This window comes from Corvus cornix, chromosome 4 (genome assembly GCF_000738735.6).
Source record: "Corvus cornix cornix isolate S_Up_H32 chromosome 4, ASM73873v5, whole genome shotgun sequence".
NCBI classification, from domain to species: Eukaryota; Metazoa; Chordata; class Aves; order Passeriformes; family Corvidae; genus Corvus; species Corvus cornix.
In genome coordinates, this window is record NC_046334.1 from 61,262,678 (window position 1) to 61,278,411 (window position 15,734).

General features: G+C 40.4%; 1 protein-coding gene across 2 annotated transcripts in view; it reads left to right on the plus strand.

Annotated features, from left to right (window-relative positions):
• The first annotated feature begins 4,765 nt into the window (after window positions 1-4,765).
• The window catches only part of WFS1 (wolframin ER transmembrane glycoprotein), a 33,216-nt gene continuing 22,247 nt past the window's right edge, over window positions 4,766-15,734 (plus strand). Inside the window, exons 1-2 of one of the 2 annotated variants that reach the window (XM_039551120.1) lie at window positions 4,766-4,979; window positions 6,801-6,992. In XM_039551120.1, the coding sequence (XP_039407054.1) occupies window positions 6,806-6,992 (187 nt within the window). In that variant the 5' untranslated portion in view covers window positions 4,766-4,979; window positions 6,801-6,805. Of the gene's footprint in view, window positions 4,980-5,041; window positions 5,302-6,800; window positions 6,993-15,734 lie in introns of those variants that run through there. The other variant, XM_010401911.4, reaches the window with a different exon arrangement.

The following is a 15,734-nucleotide window of genomic DNA, read 5'->3' on the forward strand; positions in this document are numbered from 1 at the left end:
AGTGTGTGAAAACAGTACTTATGTGGAAGCTACTCCAACCCTGAGGTAACCAGAGGCATATTTAATATGCAGATCTGTGAAGAATAGTCTTCATCACCATCTTCACAAAACTCCTCAATTCCTATTTTAACTGCTTTTTGTGCCCACTTTGTGTTTTTCCTTCAGTTTCCTCCTACCCTCACCTTTTATTAATTCTTTCCACTCTATGTCCATCCAAATGGCACTAACATCTTAGTTGTTCACATCATATTGTTGATTCTCTGGATTCTGTGTCCCTTGTCTCAGTCTGTTTAATGTATTATGCTCTTTCTGACAGAAAATACTTTCCACTTTAGATTACAGAGAGTTTTAAAAAAATAAAATTAAAAAGAAATCTGGTTTTGTGGTCCTTAATCTAATGAATAGTACCCAGATGGTCATGAGGGATGCTGCAGCTTTTATTGCACTAATATTACCGTGATGTGATGCTTCCATCTATTAAATTATACTGTTAAAATGGGTGTAACAGAGTAAACAACAAAACCTATTATTCTGAAATGATACCTCTTGTCTTAATTGGTAAGGTGTGGCAAGAAAAAAAGAGATGATTTTTGAGACAGGTTTTAGGACAGGTTATTTAGCATCACTCAGACATTTTCATTTCCATAACATACTTCCTTTCATAACTACTGAAGATGCACACAGCATTTTTCTATGAATTTTTCAGCTCTTCTTACTCTTACAAGAGCACTGCTGACAAGGTTTTTGCTAAGGTTAACATTTCCAAAGCCATCCAGAGTAACCATGCCAAATCTGTTTCTGAATGTGCCACGGACTACAGAAATGGGCTCTTATTCAGAGGTGTTGTGAAAAACATATGGAGCTGAAGGCCATTCATTGGAATGAATCACACTTCATGCAGGTCTGTTTTCTTGGATGATCACTGCTTTCTCTCTCTTCTAGAAAGACTGATTAAATAGTTTTTCCTCTGGACTGATGAGAAACTGCTTGTTTGCCAGCAATGCTGTGTGATTTCATTTCAGTAATATAGGTAAATCAGTTCAAGTTGATGGATTTAATAATAAAATGTATTTTAAATGTTGCTTAGCATAATCTTTTGCTGTTGCAAATTAATTTTCTACTAGACATACCTTTCTTAAACATTTCAATACTAAACACATGCCTAGATACAAAATACAAACTTCACAACAGAATGTGAAAATGTCAGTTTATATTACATGCAGTTTAACAGAGGCAACAAATGAGTTGCTCAGATTATTAGATATCCCAAGTATATTTCTACAACTCATTGATGATTATATGGAAAAGCAGTTAATTTCAGCCTGTATCTCAGTACTGCACCTCAGATGGTCAGACAGTCATTTCTACTGCATTTCATCATCTTGAGTAAAAAATGTTTACAGAAATCAGCTGAAGTCAAACATCACTCTGTAAACCTTCAAAATACTTGTAAAAGGACTATTGATTCTCTAATACAGAAAGAATGGGGTTTTTACTTTGTTCTTGTTGCAACAAAGTTTTTGTTTAATCTGTGCTGACAGCAACCTCATGCAGTTAAACAAGTGTCTAGTTCTGGACTCCCTAATACAAGGAACATGGAGGCACTGAAGTCAGTCCAACAAAGGCATTAAGATGATGAATGAGCTGGAGCATCTCTCCTATGAAAAAAAGCCAAAAGAGCTGGGCCTGTTGTCAGAGACTGAAATGTTATGGTTAATGGCTTAAACATTGTTATGAAGGAGTTTTGCCCATTATGGGAAAACTGTATAAAGAAGATGCAATCACCAAAGCCCACCCCACCGTGAATATGACTCCTGAGTGCAGCCTTGGACTGTGGGTTAAGCCGGCTAAGGGAACTTGAGATAAGGTGACACTATTGCTCAATCATCTCAGGTCTAGAGAAAAGCAAACAAGGCTGAGGGAGAAGAATGCACCCACAAGATAGCCAAACCCAGCAGCTGTTCTGAAAATCATCCCTGGCTGGGCTCGGGTTGGGGAGGCCATAGCCCACAGGCTTATCTGCTATGGCCAGGTTTGCACAGACTGCTCCCCAACCAAAGGGGGAGGAGGAGAGTTTTGGGTGTGTGGCATAACATCTGGTCAGAGGCAGTGAACACCCATCCTCCCTCCCACAAACTGGGCCAGCTGTAAAGCCCCCCACCCCAGGAAGGCCACATCCACAGGACATTCAGTGGGGGGCAGCTGAGGGGGTGTCATAATCCATCAAAGACCCCCCAAGTGCTGCCCAGACTGAGTCCAGAGGCCTTGCACCAGAGCACTGCATGGGATGCAAAGGGATGCAACAGATCCAGAGTCTGTTGTTAAAGTGTGTCAAACTTGTGCCCCTCAGAGCAGGTATCTGGCTGTTCCCACCTAGCACAAATGTGCATTAGTCTATTGAACCCTATGTTTTCAGGGGGCCCTCACCACCAAGAAGACCAGATGGAGAGGATCAACGGGACACCACTGGGATCCACAGAGTGGTGATATTTTCTACTTAATCGGTCTCTGTCATTATCTTTCTCTCCCCTCACCTCTTTTTCTATTTCTTTCTTTCTCTTTTCTCTCTCTCATTTACTGTTAAATAAAATCCATACTATTGACTTTGGCATATGGTCACATTTGCACCTTGATTCAGGCAGAGGCATCTCATTCTAAAAATTTTAAGAACCTGATCATAACACCTGTTTAGCCCAAAGAGAATACTCAGGAGCATTGATCAATGTATATAAAGACCTGAAGGGAGAGTGTGAAGAGGACGTAGACAGGATCTTTCCAGTGGTGCCCATTTACAAGACCAGAGGCAGTGGGCACAAACTGGAACTCAGGAGGTTCCCTCTGAACATGAGGAAGCTCTTTTTTTACTGGGAGGGTGACCAAGCATTGGCACAGGTTGCCCAAGGTGGTGATGGAGTCTCCATCCTCAGAGATAACTCTTAAAGCCATCTCAACATGGTCCTGGGCAACCAGCCCTAGGTGGCCCTGCATGAGCAGGAGGGAAGAGCAGCTGACCTCAGGATGTCCCTTCCAACCTCAACCATTCCACTGATGCCATGAGTCATAACTGAAATTTAAATAGGTGCTGTGCCATGTTATTACAGTACTTCCATGTTTCTTCTCTGTAGCTGTAACAATTTGCAACTGTGATAATGCCAGATGGGAACTCATCATTTGTGATAAAGCCAAAGTGAAATCAGTGGAATTGATAATGGAAGTTGTCATCATGTCTGAGTTTGGTTTACTCACAGTAATATTATCTGTATTTATGTAACACATGTGAGTACATAAGGTGTGCGTGACAATTCATTTACTACAAAGGTTTAGTTCGCCTTAACAAAGGACCTGATCAAATTCAGCAATGGCACTAACGTGCATCTTCAGTGTAGGATCAGACTTAAGCAACCACAGAATATTTTACATCAAGCCTTGCTGTTGTGTGGGTTAGTAGCCAGTATGGCAATTTTACCCTTGAACTGAGCTCCTCTGGAATGGCTTCTGCCATGTGTGACTGTGACTGTGCCTGTGGTGGAAAGCAGCAGGGGAGGCTTTATTTTACACTTCCTTTTTAGTTACTTTTCCAGCTACCACCCTCATTTCCACCTGTTCCGTAAGCACGTTACATCTGTTAAGCACCCCCACTAAATATCAAATCAATTGTATAAAGTAATATCTTGAAGGAAATGTGAATAGCAGGGGGAGCAGATTGCAAGAGAACTTTGTCATATCAGAGTGAAGTCATACTGTCAGTCTTAAGAAACAACAGGTAACACATGGCTGGTATTGCATGTTTCTGATGAAACCACATTACACTCAGACTGCAAGTGATCTTCTTAAAAGTAAATGTGGGGTTCTTTTTCAAATTTAAGTTTATTTTGAAGAAAACAGAACCTTAACATGTTTGCTTAAACTTGTTTTGTTAAAAAAAAAATTTGTTATGCCTTCCAAGGCAAGGAAATGACACTGGGGGCCACATTTTTGTGTGGGGATTAAAAAACTCAACAGGTAGTGACCAAGAAGATCTAACTGACGTTTAAAAAACATGAAAGCTCCCCATGATCTCCTGCAAACTTGGAACTTGTGAAAATCAACAAAGTAACTTATTTGAATGACTGCAGTTTATATTCAATCTCCTACTTTGAATTTGTAGGTTTGTTTGATTGGGATTTTAATTAAAAGCTACTCAAAGTACCACACAGGGACATTGATTTATTTAAGGTAGCTCGAAAATAAAAATTATTTCTAAAAAGTAGTAAGTTCACCATCAAAACAACAGCAACTTACACATAACTTTACAGCTCGCTTCCTGCCCAGAAAACTTCCACATAGGTAACAGAGATGTAGTAGCAGTAACTTAAAGGACATTTAGAAAAAATCAGTTACTCAGTTACCGCCCTTTTTCCCATTCCCTTCGCTCCTATTGCTCTGTACCGAGACACATCGCGCTAGGGGGGAGGGTCGGGTGCAGCACCCGGGTTCGCTCACACCGACCCTGCGGCCGCCACACCGCTGGAGCGGGGCTGCACCCGCACCCCGGGCCCGCCGGCCCCCAGCCGCCTCACCCGGCACCGCCATTTTGGAGCTGCCCAAGCCCGCCTCGGCCGCCTCCTTCCTGACACCCCCTCGTCCCCCACGGATGGGCGGCCATCCCCCGCCCGCTGCCACTGCGCGAGGCGCGGCCGCACACGAGAGCAGCCCCCGGTACCGCCGCCAGCCGCCCCTCCGCCGGCCGGCCGGCCCTGCGTGGCCGCCTCCGCCTCCTGCCGCCAACCCCGCCCGGGCCCGGCGGAGCCTCACTGGAGCCCTCCCTGAGAGCGGAGGGCGGTGAGTGGCAGTGGGGTGGGGAGGTGGCAGCGGCCGATGGGCGGGCCGCGGCCGCCCCTAAGGGCTGCGGGCTGCCGGCGGAGCCCCACTTGCCTCCGGAGCTGCGGGGAGATTTATCATCGGGCGTGTGTGCTGCTGACTTCGCCCGGCCGGGCTCGGTGAGCGTGTGGGGCGGGACCCCGTGCAGGACGGCCCGAGCCGCCAGCCTCCTCACGCCCCTCGCCGGGGCTTCCTGGCCTTCCGGAGTGGCAGGGCCGCCCGGGCACTCCCGGACTTCGCGAGGAGCGAGGCCGAGCGAACTCCGGCGCACCCGCCTGGGAGCGGCTGGCGGCGGTGGGTGCGGAGTCACCGCGGTGGGTGCGGAGTCACCGCCCGCTGGCTTGTGAGCAACCCGGTGGAAAAGTTGGTGGTGCCCTTTGTAGGACAAGCTGAGAGTGACTTTTGGGACGGGAGTGTTTTTGCGAGCTGGCTGACTGCGAGGTGAGCCTCTGCTCGCGGCTGTGCTGGAGAGGCGCCGGTGCTGCCCGTTCTGGAAGGAGCCGGACCAGTCCGTGCGCGCATCCCCCGCGGGGCGCCGCGGGTGCGGCCTGGCTGCGCTCGCCGTCCCTCTTATAAAGCGCTAAGGTCAAGTTTAAAACTGGAGGCACAGTAACTTTTGTGATTGTATAATGGTTAAAAATACTCATGCTGGTTTACCGGGAAGGTATTTTAATCTCTGTATTTTCCGAGGACTGTTTGAAGGTTCAACTGAACTGTGTTGGTTTATTTATAACTTGATGTAGAAACATAATATAGAAATGCATCTACTTGTATCAGTAAAATATTTTCTGCTTTAGGGAAACTTAATTTTGGCAGCCAGGTTGTCAAATTACAAGTAATACGTTTGGCGGTGGCATCATGGCTAGTACTCTTAGCACCCTGTCGTGATTTTAGTGTTCTTTGAGTTGAAAAAGTTGTTAGTGAAGTGGTGTCTTTGGTTTTGGCTATACTACTTTCATCTTTATAGGGACATCTTCAGGTCGGTATTCTGAATTAATTCTGTATTTATACAGAATTTAAAAATACTGGGTTTTGCTAGATACTGTCTACAATGCTCCTTGCAAAGTGCTTAACTTCAGGGAAGTTGCTCTTAAGCAGCAAGAGTTACTATGTGTTGTGCTGTGGTAGTATATGCATACCTTTCTACTTCTGTCTTGTGAAAGCTAAACTTTCAGTAGGGATTTTTATACAAGTTAACTTATTTAGGGAACTTTTTACTACACAGCAGAGATCCCCTCCTCTTTTTCAGAGGGCTTACAGTTAAAAGGTGTTCTTGTGTAAGGCCTTTCCCTCCCTGCCACATATGAATAAAATTTTCTAAAATTGAGATATAAAGGTATTTAAAGTAAGTTTATTTTGAATCATGGGCATTTAAATTGGTAATGTCCAAAAAGAGCATCCTTGGTGGTTCCTCCTCCACTTTCCCATGCAGAATTCTACATCTCCTCCTCCTTTGCCTTCTTACCATTGTCTTTCTCTGTCTCCTGATTAGGTGATGACTGTTAACGAGGCCTTTCATATGAAATTAATTTTTCTATTATTCTAGACTTGTCCATTAAAAGTTAGGGCCTAGTCTTTATTTGTAGCATGTATAAGTAGAACATTAAATTCAAAGAAGTAATTTATATGCAGTATTTACAGGATTGATTAATTAGTTTTAGCATTTATTTACACTTAAAACCCAGTTATTACGAAAAAACGCAGTCGTTTTTCTGGCATAATGCTGAATATATGGTCAGACTCAGTCAACTATAGCTGCTCGTGCTTGGCATTACTGAAGAATGTATAAATAAATCTTGAAGTTGCTATCAGCCTTCTTGCCCTTTTCTAAGCTTTTTGTTCACCTAATTAAATAAATACATTCAGATTTCAAATTTTTATTCAGTTTTACATTGTAATCCTGCTGTTTTATAACTAATCATTATTTTCTTCTTTGGCAGCTAAAATGAATTCAGATCCTGATCCCACCGCAAGTCCCTCTCACCCCCAGCAGCATCTTGGAAGGTCCCAGCTAAATGCTGCTCCTGTGGACCATAGCGAAAACAGTCAGAGATCTGGAACATCTTCAGCAGATTCTGCAGCTTCTTCAGTTCCTGGCAACTCCCGTAGCAGGGAGAAAGCAGAAAAAAAGGGTAAGTATGATAGCAATTCTTATGCAAAATTGGCTTACATTGAACATTGGGAGATTATTGTGTGTATGTTTATTCTAAACTCTGTTTAAAGACACTGTAAAGTAGGAAAATAAATTTCTCCAGTTTGTTTTAACCTGTTGTTGTGGAAGAGTCTTTTCTACTGCAGCTTTCTTTGGGCATATTTTCGAGTTTTCCTATCTTAATTTTTCAGGTTTGTGCAAAGCAATAGGAAAGATGTTTGAAAAATTGGCAGGGAGATTTAATTAAATTTAGCATAATAATGTTTCAATTTCATTTCTTTATTTGGCTAGAACACATGCTAACTGTAGCTTTAATATGAATTCTAATGTGGCTGCATAAGATACTACTGTAATGTAGACTGAGGGAGTAATAAGCTGGTACACGAAGCCAAAATTGAAGTTAATGTTAGCAGTAAGATAAGAATTTAGATTTACAGTCATGATACACCGTGAAAGGCAGAATGACGAGGTTCTTTTCCCCCACTTGCTGTGAAACCATTCAGTTTCAAAGATTGTGGAAACTGATGGGATGAGAGAAAAGTCTTGTGTGAAATGTAGAACAAAAAATGCCTAGGTCCTCCTGTATTCACCTGCTGAGTTCCACTTTTAATTCAGTTTGTCAGCTACCACTTGTGCAAGATGGTCATGTGCTCAAGGTCTAGCAAATCTACTGCTCTTTAGCTTTCTTTAGAATTGGACTTTTGATTGTGAAACTGCTTATGTACATGCCCTTATATTCACAAATATGAGTCTCTCTACTGAAGATAATAAGGCTATCTAAGAGTTTAAAATTAATAAATGTGTGAATATCATGTGGCAAATACCAGGCGCAACTGAGCTCTGCTCATAGTTCAGGCCAGTATTATGGCTGTGTCAGCAAATCTATTGTGTGCATCTAATTCAGAATTGACTGTTGGAACCTTCTGGGTTCCCTGTTCCACACGGAGGAGAATTTTTTTGGGATACCTGAATTTCTGACGTGCCTCACTTTTCAGGACCAATTTTGTCATCTAACCCATCTGTAAAAGAATTGAGAGATTATGGAGATTTGACACTTCTAACATTAATTACATGATAATTTAGAGTCAGTGCTAATAGGTATGTTTTCTTTCTTCATTTTCCAGTTTCTTAGTATGCTTCAGCAGGGAAAGAATAGCAACTATAATAGGAATATGGTATGAAGTTATCTTGGGCTTAGTTATAACACGATTTGAAAGAGCAATACATAGGTTTCTGTTGGTGGTTCATGCAAGATTCTGGAAATCAATACAAGCTATTTAGTGGTATTTTGCACACAGGTTCTGTCAGGTATTCTTCTCTAGCTAATTTGGATATTTTCTTACTCTGCACAAATGGAGGACTTTTAAAATCCCACTGATTTTTATCTTAGTTCTCTTTACACTCCTATGCATTTGCTAATGATTCCTACGTATGCAGCATTGTATTAGAGATGCTGCTTATTTGTGCTTCAGTAAAAGAGGGCTTTTGAGTATTGATGTATTTCTCCATTTCAGTTGTGACTCATTCCTGATTACTTTAAATCTCTTCCCATTAAAATATTATTGGTGCCTGGTGCCACTGTCATTGCCCTTCCTGTGCCCTTCTTATTATACGCAAATATTTAACACAGCAGAATGAGTTACCATTACTGTTGTGTCTTGCTGGAGTCTCTAAAAACCATGATTTTAGTGGATTTAGATAGAAAATATCTTCAATAACATATAATACACTATTTTCTTATATGGCTGTTTTAGAGTTATGCCATTTGTCATAGTGCTAACAGTTTCCAGAACTGTATTAAAATAAAGGAAGTTCTGGGCATCAGTACTTAGAAATGGGCATTTTAGTAGGACTTCAGAAAGAAGTACAAGTAAAAATACAAATTCAAAGATGTGCATGTGAAAACAAATACAAAAGAAAGTGTTATCTCAAACAGAAAATTGGCACTTCAGCAGTTCTCAAAATATAAGAACTGACACAGAATGTGTTCCTTGGAGTCACTAGAGTCCTTACCAATAAATAACATTCAAGTTGCTGATAGGTCTAGGAAAAGTGAAGGATTTGGACTCTCAGCCATGGTGTGTTGTGATTTAGCCTTATGAAAGGAAATGTGCTCCAGACCAAATGTTCTGGGAAGGGCTGCTCTGACTTCTTTCTTGGAAGATTTAGAAGTTGGGTAATGTTCAATAGTCACTACGATCGTGACTAACTCAGAGCAATGTAGAAGAGGACAGAAAAGACCAGTGTACTGATGTACAGAAAGCTATCTCAAATCTTATTGAATATGTAGAACACTTCTCTTTAATGGTGATTTAGATATCTTGCTCAAATTTAAATTACTTCTATTACAAATTTAAGTTTGTATAATTTTCAATAAATCAACTGTGATTTCTGTTTGAGGAGATGCACACTGTACATCTTAATTATCTGGAAAGGCAGTTTCACCTCAGGACTATCTGCCACACACCCATGTGTCCTTCTCCCACAGAAGGTCACTGGTATCCTGGGCTACAGTAGTTGAAACATTGTCCAGCAGGTGAGGGGAGATCCTTCCCATCCAGTGAGCACTGGAGTGCTTCATCCAGTTCTGGGCTTCTGAGTACAAGAGAGACATGGAGAGAGTTCAGCAAAGGGCCACAGAGATGATGAATGGGCTGCAGCAGCTCTCCTGTGGGAGACAGCTGAGAGAGCTGGGGCTTTTCAGCCTGGGGGTGAGAAAGCTCAAGGGGGATCTATCAATGTGCATAAATAGCTGAAGGTAGGATGCAAAAAGAATGGAGCCTGGGTCTTTCCAGTAGTCCCCAACACAAAGACCAGAGGCAGCTGGCACAAACAGGAGGTTCCCTTGGACCATCAGTAAATACAATTTTTGTTTTTTCTTGTGGGAGTGACTGTGCCCTGGCACAGGTTGTCCAGAGAGGCGATGGAGTCTCCATCCTTTGAGATACTCAAAAACTGTGTGGACACGGTCCTGGGCAGCCAACTTAGGTGGACCTGCATGAGCAGAGGGGTTGGAACAGATGACTTTCAGAGGTCCCTTCCAACCTCAATCATTTTGCTCTTTCTTGTAATGCTCTTAATAGTGTATCTGTATTTATTATCTGTGCTTTTTCTTCTGGTTTTTCTTAGTATACACTGTGTTTAAGGCTATAGCATCGAAGTGAATGTTAAGTAATTTGTTTCCTGGAAGCACACATCACATCGTCTATTCCTGCGGCATTATCCATACCTTGTAGTGTAATCCAGCAATTTAAGGAATGTCTTGGCTCTGACTCAGTAAAGCACTTAAGCACACACCTATCCTCAGCTGTGCAGGTATTTCCTTTAGCTCAACCTCTTATACTGCCATTTTTTTCTTAGCAGTTTTTCATATATTTTTTTCTATATTCTGCTAATGGATCATTAGGTAGTGTTTATATTACTCCATGTATAATTTCTTTCACAACAGGATGTAACAGTACTTTGAGAGTTTATTGAGCAAATTGAATCTGGGTTTAATGAAAAAAATGTTCAGTCATTAGGGTAATTTATAGATACTGTTTTTGTTGTGTTAAATAAGAAAAGGAGGGCATTTGTAGTTCTACCCTAAAGTCTTGCATTCTACTTACGTATGTTGTTGGGGTTTGTGTGTGTAGGAATGGAATGAATATCAATATGGCAGCTTTCATGTTTAAAAATAAATGTGAAAAAAAATGGTTACTCTTTGAAGGATATTCATGGGCAGGTAGCTTATTAGTGAGGAAAGCTTATACACTACTAATTAGGGCTCCTGAAATCTTAAAGCCATTGAGTCATCAGGATCCATGTAAGCAAATTACAGGAGAGTTCTTGTATAGCAGAGAGGACCAGTGTCTGCGTGCTAGTGAAGTCTGTTGAAACAGACTAAGACTCTAATCTCTGTAAGACACTGTTACGCCTCTCAGGTGCACAGGCCCCTCACTTTCTGTCCAGGTGCTATATACCCCTTTCTGGTTTCTGTGTTTCATCCACTCTGTAGAATCTCCTTCCTTCAGATACAGCCCTAAAGCAGAGTGAAAAGAGAGAGCACGGATGAGAGCTCTGGAGCTCCCAACACCAAATCCTCCAAGTAAGCTTAAAAACATCATTCTTGCTAGTGAAACCATTTCCTCTACTTATACACAAAGCAGAGCTGGGAAAAAAGCGCTTTCAGTGTGGTGACTTAGTTACCATGTGAGTATCTGTTACTGCTGCTCTTAATGTTTTTTGAAAGAGATGCCTGAATTCACGGGTAAGTGCCCTGTATTGCTGAGTTAGAAAGTAGATTTATGTGTCCCAGAAGATGTTTTACTTTTGGTTCAGATGAAAGGAAAGCAGAGTTGAGAGAAACTTTTCACAATAAGATGGTGATCAATACTTGACTGTGATGTCTGGATTTGAGTAACTGCTTCAGCCACAACGGTGACATGAACTGGATGACTCTCACCCCAGGTGAACATTTATTGTGCTGCAGGTTATCTGGAAGAGTTAGCATTTCTTGTAATGCTTGAATACATTCAAGCATGTAGTGTCTTTCTTTGACTGTTTGCCAGTGAGCAGGTAAAAGAGGTCATGCTAGGGTACTAGAGAAACTGGGGGTAGTGTGAAGATGATAATTTTTCATACTAGAGAAACCGGGGGTAGTGTGAAGATGGTAATTTTTCATATGTGCATAAAACAGATTTTTACTGGTTTATTACATCATTCATGCACATTTGTTAGCCAATAAGTTTGGAAAGGTGAAATTGCAAAGCTAAATTGCAGTGCTTGAAGAAAGGTCTCTTTGGTTAAGGAACTAGTTGGAGTTTTTTTGTCTGTGATTTTGCTGTAGTCTCTTGTTCTAGAATTGAGAACATATGGGAAGGTGTTTGTACAGAGAACTTTGCAGACAGAAATCAATTTCTTGTATTTTGTTTGTAGATATACAGAGTTCTGAGTGTACTTAGGTTATGAGGGGGTTTTGTATCTGTAGGAAGAGAATTATTTTATTAATTGACTGACTTTGAATTTATAAATAGTAAAAAAATCTTTTAAACAGTTTACAATTCATTGCAACAATTTACAACAGTGTGTCTGTCTCCAAGGCACTGCTAAATGATAGCTAACAAATAGGGAACCTTTCTAATTTACAAATATTTTCCAAGTGTTAGCCTCTTCCACTTAAGGTTACCAAGAACCTTTACTTCAAAGCTCTATTTTAGCACTTCTGTGTCTTTGCTTTTTGGCAGTTAGGTATTACAGACTAACTCGAGGCAAAGTGAAATGTTTGTGCAAAGCTTGAAGAAATCTCAGAAAAATCTTTGGTTATTTGAAGGAGAGGATTTTGCCTGAAATATTAATTACTTAACAATTTATCTGTCAGTTTATTAATGCCACTTCAGACTTTACCTTTAAATTCTCAGGCTCCTGGAAAACTCAGTTGCCAGGTTTTGCTGTGGGAGAGAAAGGATTCTATCCAAACAAAAGTTAATGACTCTGTTTGCTGATAAAATTTTGGGACATCATCATTGTTGGTGCAGAACAATGGAAATGGGCTTTTTGGTGTCTGCTGCTATTGTCAGCAACATGCTGATATTTTTACCCTATATGGGATGAGAATTGAACACCCATTTATTTGAGGAAACATTCTCCATCTTTCCCTCTTCCACCATTTTGAAATACATAAATAGTTTTTTTGGCTGATAGCAAAGATGCTATTACTGCTAACAATTTTTTACATTCACATGATGAACCAGATTATGAGAAGTGCCCTACCTCAGTCTTCATCTATTATTTTCCAGGTGGATCGATTTCTTAATCTGTTTATGATAACAAAATTTCCAGCATAGTCCCAGGGTGCTGGAAGAAATGAGGGTACAAGTGGAGGAGTATATTCATCTTAGTAAATTATGTAATGAAATGGGAGTGGCCCTGTAAATTCTTTGGTGCGAAGGACTCAACATTCCTTTTGTACAAATTTAAAAGTTTAATCTAATGGTTGGAATCTTTCTATTCAGTTTCCTTCGAAAGGGATCCAGTAGGTGTGTTCCACTGTGCAGACAAATCCCTGTTACAGTACAGTAATCAAGGAGACACTTGGAGCTGTTGTGTTGCTGGAGGGGCCCTTGCAGCAGCCGCAGCCCCACTTCATTGTTAAAGTCAGAAGGTGAGACTGGGAACATTAAACTGGGAAGTAAAGCTAATCCTTTGAAAAGTTAGTTAATTATTAGAAGTTAATTATTATTAAGTAGGTCACTGTGCATTTGCTAAACATTTGGAATGGTCCTTTTTTAAGGGCCCCTCTGTTTTGACAGCAAATGGACTGGTGGAGTGTCAATGTGGTGAAGTGCTCAAACTGCAGAATTGCTGAAATTCCATGAGCATTTTGCAGGTTGTTATGATAATTTCTGTCTGCACCTACAAAAATATGTGGACTTGGTGAGCTCTATGGTCTCAACTTCTCACGTTGCTTTTCATTGCTTTTTCTTTTTTTTTTTTTTTTTGGTGGAAAGGGTTAATATTGATGGTTATCAACTAACAAATGACAAAATGCTAATTTACTTGTAACTCTACAGTTTTCGAACTGCAGATTTATGTCAGATTTATCCCAGCTCATTCATAAAGGATTCATCAGAGATGCCTGCATAGAAAAAGCAGCAGGACTGGCTCATTAGTTATGTGTAAAATTATTTTAATGACTTTAAAAGATCATTGTACAGTAATAGCTATGCTAGAAAAATACGGCTTTGGAGAATAGTTTTTCCTCCACTTTTAAAATTTATAGTCTATAATATCGCTCTTAGTCTTCCACCTACATGCTTTTTTTTTATTGCTCTCCTGACAATTTATGTTCATTTTGTGGGGGTGCAGAAGTTGTTCCCATTTCAATTTAATGCTATTTGATGACTGGCAGTTGTGGTGTGACTAAGACTATTACCATATCTACAAATGCATTGCTCGTCCCAGAGAAAGTAGCGTTGAGTCCTAGACTTGGAACAGCTCTGTAAACAAATGTTATTCTCTTCTCTCCCATCCCTATTATTACCTTTTAAAATAGAATGCCTGCCAAAGTATGCTAATATAAGAACTCCGAATTGTTCTTGGGACAAGTAGGACCATCTTAAGATCTGATCATGGAGGTTAAAAGCGTAAAAGAAAAACATGCAATGTACTCTTAATTATACCTAGTTCTTAATATGCAGTTAAGAATCCAGGCTTCTGAATGGATTAAAGGATTCAGCACTCATGGATGAGCAGCTAAGCATCTAAAGTTAATAAAACCTTTTTTCAAATCATTGATGTATGTTGTGCAAAGTATTTCTTCTTCATCTCCAGTCAGTTCCTCTGTGTCATTATATTTGATATGTACAAATCATGTTGATGACGTGACACTTGATGCCAGCTTTTAAGTGGAATGTCAGTCTTTCCAGAAACTTTACTCCTACATAGTTACTGCACACAATACCACTGAACTTTTGGAACTTGTGGAAAGTGAGTAGGAGGATTTCTCTAGAGACTCAGACTGGCTCTGGTGAACACTGAAAGTTCAACAGTACAATCCAGTGAAACAAAAAAGCTCTTAGAATCTGCATTTATTGTTGTAAAATGTACAGATCAACTTTTTTCTAAAAGTACATTGATAATGGAGTACTACCATATTCTATCTGTGGTTGAATGAAAGAGATTGAACATCTTTCCCTTTGGAGATAAGCTTACACAGCAGCCTCTAACAAAAGAAATTATTTTTATTTTGTCATTAGTTGTGTATGCCTTTACTCCTTAGTGTGTCTGAGATTCTAGAAAGCTTGTTTCATACTGAAAACAAAACCTGTAATAAAAAGCTGTATGCTGTTCCCTGAAATTGTTGAATTTGTTTGGTTTTTTTAATTAACAGATTTCTGCTTACAGAAAGAACTTTTCCTGCATAAAATCCTGTGTAACACTATCAGAATTACCACTATACACTTCCAAGAGGCACTGGAGGTGTTATGTAGGACGTGACTCCAAAAGGAGTACATTCTAGGCAGATTCTCACAAAATGTGTTGCTCGCCCTGTTTTAGTTGATACCCATGGGCAGCCACCCCTGTAAGCTTTCATTTTCCTACTTTTTCTTGATTATTTATTGCTTGACAAATATGCTTCCATTATTTACTTTCTATGTGCATGCAGTCTTTTTGCCTGCTTCCTACCCAATGTTCTAAAATTTCCTTCATACTAGCAAATGAGCTATTACTGAAAATCCACCGTAAAAGGATTTTCTATTGCTAGTATATTTAATTTGTGAAAATTGTTAATGCAAATTCATTGACTCCTCTAACATAAATTAACTGGTTCATGTTTATGACAGAGTGTAATTTCTGATGATTCAGTCATGCTTTGGGGTTTGGTTTTGTTGTTGCTGTTTTTTGCTTTCTGTTTTTTTAAAGTAGCACAGTAAAACCACATGATTACAATACAATCCTGTCATAGTTTTGAACAGTGCAGTAAGACCTCTACTGACTTCATGAGATGCTGGAACTTTTTCTGACTGTACTGTAGCAAAGGTAAACACTGGATGAACAGAGAACAAGACTGATGAAAGCTGAGCTATAGGAGAATTCCCTTTCAGCAGTTGTCTGAGAATCCCATTCAGTGATGCAGAGCTGAAAGATGCCAGGGCCTCAAAGTAGTCTGCAAATACGGAGGTTTTGCAGGTGGGTGATCTTTAGCAGCTGGATGCTTGGTTTTTAAGAAACCAAATTATGA